The sequence below is a fragment of the Dipodomys ordii genome, unplaced genomic scaffold (genome assembly GCF_000151885.1).
Source record: "Dipodomys ordii isolate 6190 unplaced genomic scaffold, Dord_2.0 Scaffold7, whole genome shotgun sequence".
NCBI classification, from domain to species: Eukaryota; Metazoa; Chordata; class Mammalia; order Rodentia; family Heteromyidae; genus Dipodomys; species Dipodomys ordii.
The window spans coordinates 20,547,155-20,557,948 of NW_012267223.1; the positions used below are offsets into that span (position 1 = coordinate 20,547,155).

At 41.1% G+C, this 10,794-nt stretch overlaps 1 protein-coding gene across 2 annotated transcripts in view; it reads right to left on the minus strand.

The window, feature by feature from the left end:
- The window catches only part of Fbxl20 (F-box and leucine-rich repeat protein 20), a 75,176-nt gene that overhangs the window by 5,981 nt on the left and 58,401 nt on the right, over positions 1-10,794 (minus strand). For both annotated transcript variants that reach the window (XM_013038096.1, XM_013038097.1), the window contains 5 exons: positions 9,994-10,120; positions 7,522-7,596; positions 6,210-6,340; positions 3,529-3,589; positions 2,205-2,249 (listed from right to left, as the gene is read on the minus strand). In XM_013038096.1, the coding sequence (XP_012893550.1) occupies positions 2,205-2,249; positions 3,529-3,589; positions 6,210-6,340; positions 7,522-7,596; positions 9,994-10,120 (439 nt within the window). The remainder of the gene's footprint in view (positions 1-2,204; positions 2,250-3,528; positions 3,590-6,209; positions 6,341-7,521; positions 7,597-9,993; positions 10,121-10,794) is intronic.

Genomic DNA, 10,794 nt, shown 5'->3' on the forward strand with positions numbered 1-10,794 from the left:
TGGGAGTAGAAGTACAAATTGTCATGTCAAAAACGAGCTTTACAATGTCGGTGGGGGGGGAGGGGGGGAAGGATTGGGTGGGAGGGAGGGGGGAGGCTGGGAAGGGAGGTGAAGGGTAAACAAAGGAGGAGGCTGTAATGCTTGGTAAGAAATGTATGCATTATCCTGACCATGTAATTGTAACCCCTCTGTACAGTATGTTCACAAATAAAATAAAATATAAAAAAAAAAGAATTAAGCTGGGACCAGCTTGTAAAAACTTAGTGAGACTTAAACACCTAAATAAATAATTAAAGGCATTTATCATCAAAAAAAAAGAATTAAGCTGGGTATGGTGCCACATGCCTATAATCTTAGCACTTGGGAGGCTGAGTCAGGAAGATCTTTTTTTTTTTTTTTTTTTTTCGGTCGTGGGGCTTGAACTCTGGGCCTGGGCGCTGTCCCTCAGCTCTTCAGCTCAAGGCGAGTGAGCGCTCTACCACTTGAGCTACTGCGCCACTTCCGGTTTTCTGGTGGTTTATTGGAGATAGGAGTCTCACGGTCTCTCCTGCCTGGGCTGGCTTTGAACCATGATCCTCAGATCTCAGCCTCCTGAGTAGCTAGGATTACAGGCATGAGCCACCAGCGCCTGAAGTCAGGAAGATCTTAACCAGCCTGGGCTACACAGTAATAGATTATTTTAAAAACAAACAAAAAAATGCAGATAAGAATGAGAGGGATTAAGCTAGATGCTGGTGACTCACATCTGTAAAGTTAGCTACTCAGAAGGCTGAGAGCTGAGAATCACCATTCAAAGCCAGCAAAGATAGGAAAGACCACTACACTTTTATCTTCAACTAACCACCAAAAAAGCAGAAAGCAGAGCCATGACTCAAGTGGTAGAGTGCTAGTTTTGAGCAAAAAGGCTCAGGAAAAGTGCCAGTCTCTGAGTTCAAGCCCCAAGACTGGCACATTAAAAAAAAAGGGGGGCTGGGAATGTGGCTTAGTGGGAGAGTGCTTGCCTAGCATGCATGAAGCCCTGGGTTTGATTCCTCATAAACAGAAAAAGCTGGAAGGTGCTGGGAAGATGGCTCAGTGGGGTACAGTGCTTGTCTTGCATGCATGAGGCCCTGGGTTCCATTCCTCAGCACCACATAAGCAGAAAAAGCCGGAAGTGGCGCTGTGGCTCAAGTGACAGATTGTAAAAGAAGCTCAGGGCCATTCCCAGGCCCTGAATTCAAGCCCCAGTACTGGCCAAAAAAAAAAAAAAGAGGTGGAAACTTTAAGTATTTATTAGTTTCATAAGCCTCAGCCTAAGGAAGGATTTTTTTTCTTAATTTAAAATTTGAGGCAAGGTATCACACTATGTTGCCCATCCAGCCTTGAACTCCTGGGCATAAGCAATCCTGCCTCAGCCTCCCAAGTCGCTGAGATTACAGGTGCTTGCCAGCAGTATAAGGAAAGAAAAATACTTCTAACAACTTCATGACCTGAATATTTCTTTTTTTTTTTTTTTGGTCAGTCATGGGGCTTGAACTCTGGGCTGGATGCTGTTCCTGAGTTCTTCAGCTCAAAGCTAGAACTCTACCACTGGAGCAACAGCACCACTTCCAGCTTTTTCTGTCTATGTGGTGCTGAGGAATTGAACACAGGGCCTCATGCATGCAAGGCAAGCACTGTACCACTGAGCCACCTTCCCAGGCCTGCACTCATTATTATTATTTTTGTGTGTCAGTCGTGGGGCTTGAACTCTGGGCTTGGGTGCTATCCCTGCTCTCTTCAGTTTCATGCATGCTAGGCAAGCACTCTACCAATAGGCCACATTCCCAGCCTGGAGTCCTTTCTTTCTAAAGGTAATATAACTGGTAGCATATAGTTTCATTTTTGCTTTTTTGAGATAGAGTCTTGTAATACAGCTGTCAGACTGGTCTGGATCTTGCTATATGGTCAAGTCTGGCCTGGAGCCTTGAGACCCTCTTGCTTCCACTTCCAGTGCTCAGATTATAAGCCTGAGTCACCATATGAAAGTTTCCTCCACCCTTTTGGTACTGGGGATTGAATCTAGGGCCTTACATATGCTAGGTAAGTGTTCTGCTGTACCTGGAAGGCATCTAAGTAAATAATTAGCAGTGCTATCAGGCACTTCAGAGTCCTATATAAGAGGAGGGATGTGCATGTTCTGAGTTTCTATCACTATAATTGTGAACAAAAATCCACAGTATTACCTGAACACATTCTTCCAGATCCATCTTTTCAAGCTCATGGCAATTCTACAAAGTACAAAACCAGAAAATACAGTTCAGAGTTCTAAAACATTTGAAAATTTTTAAGGCCAAAAATGAAAGAGGTAGTATTAAACATACTGATGAAAGCTTAAAGTGTTTCAGAATTGTCATTCAGTGTCATCTTTTACTTATTCTATTAGTAAAACATTGAAAAGGCTTGAGGGTGTGAATGGGGAAATTTTGATCATAGTGAAACTCTCAATTACTCCACATTTCAATATTGTAGTGTAATTAAATATTTAAGTACTAAATATTTAAGTAAGTCCAAGAGAATAAGTATGCTGAATATTAATACAGGGCTAATATAGAAATCTTTTTCAACCAGAAAGAGTTAAATGAAAATTTTATCTCTAGAAGAGAAAAGACAAGCTTTATTTATATTCTTTTTTTTTTTTTTTTTGGTCATGGGGCTTTAAACTCTGGGCCTGGGCACTGTCCCTCAGCTCTTCAGCTCAAGGTTAGTGCTCTACCACTTGAGCCACAGCACCACTTCCTGTCCTTTAGTTGGGTATGCTGACCTTTACCCAATCATTACTCTATCCATCTCTCTGAAAGTAAATGACATCCTCTCTGTTCTATAACATTGGTCAATCAGTATAATTTTTAGTATTATTACTATATAATGATACACTATTCAAACTACTAAAACCTAAGAGAACACAGAAAATCTCTTAAAAACCAAACTCTCACCTATCAGTCACATACTAAATACAAGTTTCTTTAATAAAGCACAAAGCAGTTCCTGTTTACTTTAAATTACCATCTAAAGAAACTATAGAGGGGCTGGGAAGGGGCTCAGTGGTAGAATGCTTGCCTTGCATGCATGAGGCCCTGGGTTCGATTCCTCAGCACCACATAAGCAAAAAGAAAAAAGCCAGAAGTGGCGCTGTGGCTCAAGTGGTAGAGCGCTAGCCTTGAGCTGAAGAGCTGAGGGATAGCGCCCAGACCCAGAGTTCAAGCCCATGACAGACCATAGAAAAAAGAAACTATGGAGAACTCAAGTCTCTCCAAAGAGTATTAGGTTTTCTAACCTTTCCAGAACAGTTTATATTTCTAGTGGCATTAGCAGGTCTGTAGGTGTAACATAAGAATGCTCAGAAAACTAGCCATAGAGAGTCCCCCTAATTTTGCTGCACCGCTACATTTCCCTTCCTGCATATTCTCCTGAACTAATGCTTCCTGCCCACCTGCCTCCCCCTCCCTCTCCCCCCCAAAACAAACCAACTTTGGAAACAAATGTATAGAAATTGGAGAAAACACTTACCCTGGCTAGAGTAGTAAAACCCACATCTGTTAATTGAGAACATCGTGCCACTTCTAATATTCTGTTAAAAAAAAAAAAAACAACAGTGTAAATCAAGCTCTTGTTTCCTGAAAATGATTCTATTAAACCAGGAAGAATGGAAGAAAAAAAATATCCTACTCTCTAAGGATTTCATAATATAGAATGACAACAGCTAAGCAAGACTGTATATAGTTCTTGCTATTTATTTTCATGAAGTCATCATAAAGTGGTCCCATAAATACCACTTGTCAGGGAGATATAATCAAAGAACACAGAAGAATATAACTGAAGCCTGTAGTTAATGCCAAAATGCATTAAAACCTTCTTGATGGCATACTGCTTACCCCCAGAGGGCAGCCTGCTCCTAGAAAACAAAGGAAATGGAGATAAATACTCTATTTCAGTTAATTTGTTGCTGAAGTAAATTATTTTCTTTTCCTGTTTTACATGTAGGTTCACATAGATTTAAACAGCTTTTTAAAAATGCAACTGAGGGACTGATTAATTGGAAGTCTGCCCCAAATATGCAATTCCATGTATATGAACACATCCTGCTTTCTCCCACAGCTCCTGTGGAGGCCCAGTGGAGAGGGCAGCTCCCTGGCAGCTATTCTCCTATTTAGTAACTGCTGAACACCAACCTAAATACCAACCACAGCACTGGGGAATCTCAAGTAGTTATTTGCTGTGAAAAAAATCTAGTGGCCTCTGTACTTACTATACAATGGTACCAAAGAACATTTACCTGCTTCCTTACAAATTATGACCAAACTTTAAAGATTAAAGCTAACGTATAAAAAAATCATAATCAGCTAAAAAGTATTTTGAGATTAATCCTATAACCAATGGGAAAGCATAGTCTAATCGAGACACAACTTATGATATTCACATTTGAGAGTATTCCCATTCTAGAGGAATAATGATACAAACAGAATGTTGGTAAAGCCACATAAAATAGAGTATGATTATTAATTTTTGAGAGAGGTCTGATTACCTCATTAATTCCTGAGAAGTACTCTACTCTAGGCATCTGATACTGCTGCTTGTGACCAACTGACTGCTGGTGAATGCTCTTTTTTTTGTTTGCTTTGTTTGCTGGTCCTGGGGCGTGAAATCCTGGGGCCTTGTCCCTGAGCCACTTTGTTCTCAAGGCTACAGCTCTACCACTTGAGCCACAGGGCCACTTCTGGCTTTTTGAGTAGTTTATTGGAGATAAAAGTCTCACTGACTTTTCTGTTTTTTTTGTTTGTTTGTTTTTGTCGGTCATGGGGCTTGAACTCTGGGCCTGGGCGCTGTCCCTCAGCTCTTCAGCTCAAGGCAAGCGCTCTACCACTTGAGCCACAGCGCCACTTCCGGTTTTCTGGTGGTTTATTGGAGATAGAAGTCTCACGGTCTCTCCTGCCCGGGCTGGCTTTGAACCGCGATCCTCAGATCTCAGCCTCCTGAGTAGCTAGGATTACAGGCGTGAGCCACCAGCGCCCGGCTCTCACTGACTTTTCTGCCCAGGCTGGCTTCTACCCATGTTCCTCAGATTTCAGCCGCCTGAGTAGCTAGGATTACAGGCATGAGTCACTGGCACGAAGCTTCATGCTAATGCTCTTATAATAACAATTATAGTTAGGTCTATTATCCAATTAGCAAAAAAAGATGTTTTTAGAAGGTTTGGTAATTACTAAGGTAAGAAGTAGTTTCACAGGCTCTGGTGAAAGACTGCCTGGCTTTGAATCCTTGCTTCTGCACCTTCAGGTGTGAAATTTGAGCAGATTACTTCACCTCTCTTGTACTTTGGCTTTCTCATCTATAATATGGAGACAATAATGGTGCTTATATGATGTTATGGAAATTAAATGTGGTAATATTTGTAGGAATCTAAAGCAATAAAGGCAAGTGGGGATCATTTCTATGCATCACAGAATAATGTGTTATGTCCTTTTTGGGTCTGCATATATGTATATACACACACACATACAGCTGGTTGTGGGGCTTGAACTCTGGGCTTGGGCCCTATCCCTCAGCTCTTCAGTTCAAGGCAAGCGCTCTACCCTTGAGCCACAGCACCACTTCTGGTTTTCTAGTGGTTTACTGGAGGTAAGAGTCTCTCAGACTTTCCTGCCTGGGTTGGCTTTGAACCATGATCCTCAGATCTCAGCCTCCTGAGAAGCTAGGATTACAGGTGTGAGCTACCGGTGCCCGGCTGTGGGTCTGTATATTAAAATGGAACTCTTAGTAACATAAAATTTTTTCTAGTTCAAATATCAAATTGTTGTCTTTTGGCTCATGGCAAAGTAGAAACCAAAATATAAATCATGTTGTAGCTATCTAGAAGGGCAGTGGTATTACAGTGTTAAAATTTCAAAGCTACAAGGCATAAATATGGATAAGGAGGTTTTCCTTTTCCTTTTTTTTTTTTTTTTTGGTGGTGGTTCTGGGTTTGAACTTATGGCCCAGGCTCTGTCCCTAAGTTTTGGCCCAACAATTGAGACACAGCTCTATTCTGACTTTTTTGATAGTTAAAATAGTCTCACTGACTTTCTTGTCTGGGCTGACATTGAACCATGATTCTCTGATCTCAGCCTCCTGGATAGCTAGAAATATAGGCATCAGCCACCAGTACCTAACTTCCTTGATTTTTTTTTTTGAGCTAAATAAGAAAAGTTTACCTAAGCCGAGGGCAGTTCTGACCTAGAGCATTCAAGATGGCATCTGTGATGTTGGAGCAGCCAGAGGCACAGAGGGACTGCAACTTATGGCACCCTCTGCAGATAGTAATGAGACCTTCATCTGTGATTTGCTAAAAGAGAGAAAGGTGGGGGGAGAAATCCAGAGATATTAGTCACTTAGCAAAAGAAAAAGAGAAAAAATAATTCAAAGGGTATTTACTGCTTATCTATCAGTCAGTAGTTTTTCATAGTGTGACCTTAGTAGGTCACACTAACACATCTTAACTGGTTATAAAGTATGATTGTAATATTATTTTATTTTTGGTGCTGGTTCTGAGGCTTGAACTCAGGGCCTGGGAACTATAACTGAGCTTTAGTGCTCAAGGCTAGCATGATACCACTTAAGCCACAGCTCCACTTCCAATTTTTTTGTGTTTAATTGGAGATAAGATTTCCATGGACTTTTCTGCATAGGCTGGCTTCAAACCGAGATCCTCAGATCTCCAGAGTAACTAGAATTACAGGCATGAGCCACCTGTACCCAGCTTAATAATGTTAATTTTAAATACTGATGTTTTCTTTTAGTAAGTGGTCAATCTCTTTCTCCCCATGACCTAACCCTCCCCTTTTGGTGGTACTAGAGATTAAATTCAGGGCCATTTTAGTCATATCTTTAGTTCCTTTTTGCTTTTTTTTTTTAAGGTCTCAGTAGTGGGACTTGGGCACTGTCCCTGAGCTCTTCAGCTCAAGGTTAGCACTCCACCACTTGAGCCACAGCACCAATTCTGGTTAATTGGAAATAACAGTCTCATGGACTTTCCTGCCTAGGCTGGCTTTGAACCATGATCCTCAGATCTCAGTCTTCTGAGTGGCGAGGATTACAGGCATGAGCCAGCTTTGCACTGTTTTTTTTGCAGTAGTATCATGCTTCATGCCTAGGCCAGCCTGAGCTTCCATCTGCCTACTTGTGCTTCCCAGATTCACTGGAGATGATAGGCATGCACCACTGCACCCAGTCATTGTGCTTCACTGGGATATCAGGCTACAGGCATCTTACTCAGCCACTGGTTGAGATGGAATCATTTTAATGCTTGGATGGTCCTCCCCCTATTTCTGCCTCCCAAGTAGGCTGAATTACAGACTTGAACCACACTGCCAGCCTATAGTTTTTTTTTTAAGTAGATAAGGGTCATCAGTGTGTCTCCTATATTCCTAAGGTTATAGTGGGAAAGTCATAGGTCAAGATGAAATTCATAATAACATTATGAGAAAAATTACTAATTACAAAAGCATTGAGGGAAGGGATGCTTACTAAGCAAGTCTGCAAATTCAAAGTCACCAGCTCAGGACAGTGTGCACCTATGTACTTAAGAGCTTCATCTTCTAGCTACAAGGATAAAGAAACAAGAAAGTGATTACTGATAGTGTGTCAAGGGAAAAATATTTAAGAATATATACATTCATTAATACATCATCAAAATAGCCAACCAAGTTTCAAAGTATCAATGAACTAGAGTAAATTATTATCATATGAGTGTAATTAAAACTGTTCCCATCACATTAAATTCACACAATCATCATCAATTTAAGTAAAATAGAAATTGCCCAGTGTTCATAGACATATTCCTGTTAAATTATATATGCCTTATAACATTTTGTAGCAGGATTATGAAGTTAAAATAATTTCTACACCTTAAAACACCTAGTTTTTTTGTTTTTTTCCATGGTCCTCTGGCTTGAACTCAGGGTCTGGGTACTGTCCCTGAGCTTTATTGGTCAAGGCTAGTGCTCTACTATTTGAGCCACAGCTCCACTTTGTACTTTTTTGTGGTTAATTGAAGAGTTCTATAGACTTTATTATCTGGGATGGCTTTGAACCATGATCCTCAGATCTTAGCCTTCTGAGTAGCTAGGCATGAGCCTCTGGATCAACTTTCAGGAGAAGTAACAAAGGATAGAATCCTCAGTGTTTATCTGCTGTTGGTATGCTTATAGTAATGAGGACAGATGGCGAGCCATTTATCATAATGATGCATTCTAATCAATATTTTAGGATTATATAAACAACCAGAAGCTCAAGCTGTTGTTTTAAGGTAGTCATACATCTAGAGCTCTGCTTTAAACTCCTCCCGCTGTGGTAAAAGCGTGAGGGTAAATTTATTAAGAGCTCCAGGGTATAGCTTTAGTAACCATTGATAAAATAAGGTAAAGACTAACCCTACTTAGTCAGGCACATTTAAATCTTCTCTCTTTCAACAGTGGGATTTGAACTCGGCCTCACATGGGCTAAGCAGGCACTCTATAGATGAGCCACACTTTCAGTCCTTTTGTGCACTTTTTTTTTTTTTTTTTTTGGTCAGTCATGGGGCTTGAACTCTGGGCCTGGGTGCTGTCCCTGGGCTCTTCAGCTCAAGGCTAGTGCTCTACCACTTGAGCCACAGTGCCACTTCCGGCTTTTTCTGCTTATGTAGTGCTGAGGAACCTAGGGCCTCATACAAGCAAGGCAAGCACTCTACCACTGAGCCACCTTCCCAGTCCTGCACTCATTATTTTTGACACTGGCTTCTGCCTGGGTCTAAGGCTGGACTATGATCTGCACATTTTAAGTATTCTGTTGGAGCTGAGATTTCAAAGTATAACATCATAACTAGCTTCATGAAATGGAGTCTCATGGACTTTTCTACCTGAGCTGGCCTGGAACCACAAACTTTTTTTTTTTTTGTCAGTCATGGGGTTTGAACTCTGAGCCTGGGCACTGTCCCTCAACTCTTCAGCTCAAGGCTAGCACTCTACCACTTGAGCCACAGTGCCACTTCCAGTTTTCTTGTGGTTTATTGGAGATAAGAGTCTTACGGACTTTCCTATCCAGGCTGGCTTTGAACCGCGATCCTCAGATCTCAGCCTCCTGAATAGCTAGGATTGTAGGCAGGAGCCACAGGCGCCTAGCCCACAAACCTTTTAAACTCAATCTTCCATATAGCTGAGATGACATAAATGAGCCATCATACACAGCTACTGATTGAGAAAAGAGTCTCCTTTATACCCCAGCTGAACTCAATTCCCAGCCCAGAAAAAATATATTTGATCAGTTCTTTTAGACTCCATTTGTTAAGTTCCCTTAAGTTCCTGTTCATAAAAATTTTAGAGCCAGGCTCTGCTGATTCACTCTTGTGACTGTAGTGACTCAGGAGGCTGAGATCTGAGGGTCATGGTTCAAAGCTGGCCTAGGCAGAAAAATCTGTGAGATTCTTATCTCCAATTTCACACCAAAAAGATGATAGTGGAACTGTATAAAGCTCAGGGACAGCACTCAGGTCTTCAATTTAAGCCTTAGTACCAGAACAAAAATGAAGAGGAAAAAAATTTAAAATTTTAATAACAGGATGTGTTGGATCTGTGATGCAACAGGGAGAAAATAAACCAAAACACTATAAAATTCACGTTGCTGTGTATGCTTGGCATAATTGTGAACAATTCCTGGTGGTAAACGGAATTGACAAGACTGACTTTCTTGCTTAACCAGTTCCAAATCAAACTTTTTCAGTTCAGATTAAACTACATGAAACTCTTCTTTCCCATGACATATCCTTGGTATAAGCACATCTCTCTACCTTGTTCCCTCCCAATTTATCTTTGTTCAGATATTAATTCTTCTCCTTCTTTAATTCCAAGGAACACTTGGTAACCATGTGTCTTTGAATTCCCATTTCCTTCAAGACAAACATGGAGCCTACAAAGGGATCATGCTCCCTCTGACTTTCATAAGCACTATATAGAGTATTACCTGTGTGCAGCCTTTTAAGAATAAGGCCTTGAGACCCCCACAGCCTCTCACTAGTGCTTGAATGCCATCCTTGGTTACTTGGTCACACCAGGAAATGTTCAACTGCTCCAACAGTGGACATCCCTCACTTAGGATTAAAAAAAAACAACAACAACAGACAAGCATATCACTATATCTAATTTCAAAGGTACTGAAGTCTCATTTTTGTGGTGTTTATGTGAAATTCTATCACTAACAGGACCATATCAAATCCATTTTAATCAACATAACACTACATTTCAAATACAGATGGGAACAGAGATTAAGTGACAATTGTCAAGTTTACAGTTTAGTGTTCAGATTCAAACCTGGATTATCTATCAAGTAATTCTGTTTATATCAACAAAATAAGAACTTTTATTAAAAAAGTACAAAGGCTCTGTATATTTTCCTTTTCTGGAACATTTCCAGAATATGTTTCTTTTTTTTTTTTCTGGGGTCCGGTCGTGGGGCCTGAACTCTGGGCCTAGGCGCTGTCCCTCAGCTCTTCAGCTCAAGGCTAGCACTCTACCACTTGAGCCACAGTGCCACTTCCGGCTTTTTTCTTTTTGATTATGTGGTGCTGAGGAATCGAACCCAGGGCCTCATGTATGCAAGGCAAGTGCTCTACCACTGAGCCACCTTCCCAGCCCCAAGTATTCTTTTTTTTTTTTTTTGGGTCCGGTAGTGGGGCCTAAACTCTGAGCCTGGGCGCTGTCCCTCAGCTCTTCAGCTCAAGGTTAGCACTCTACCACTTGAGCCACAGCGCCACTTCCGGCTTTT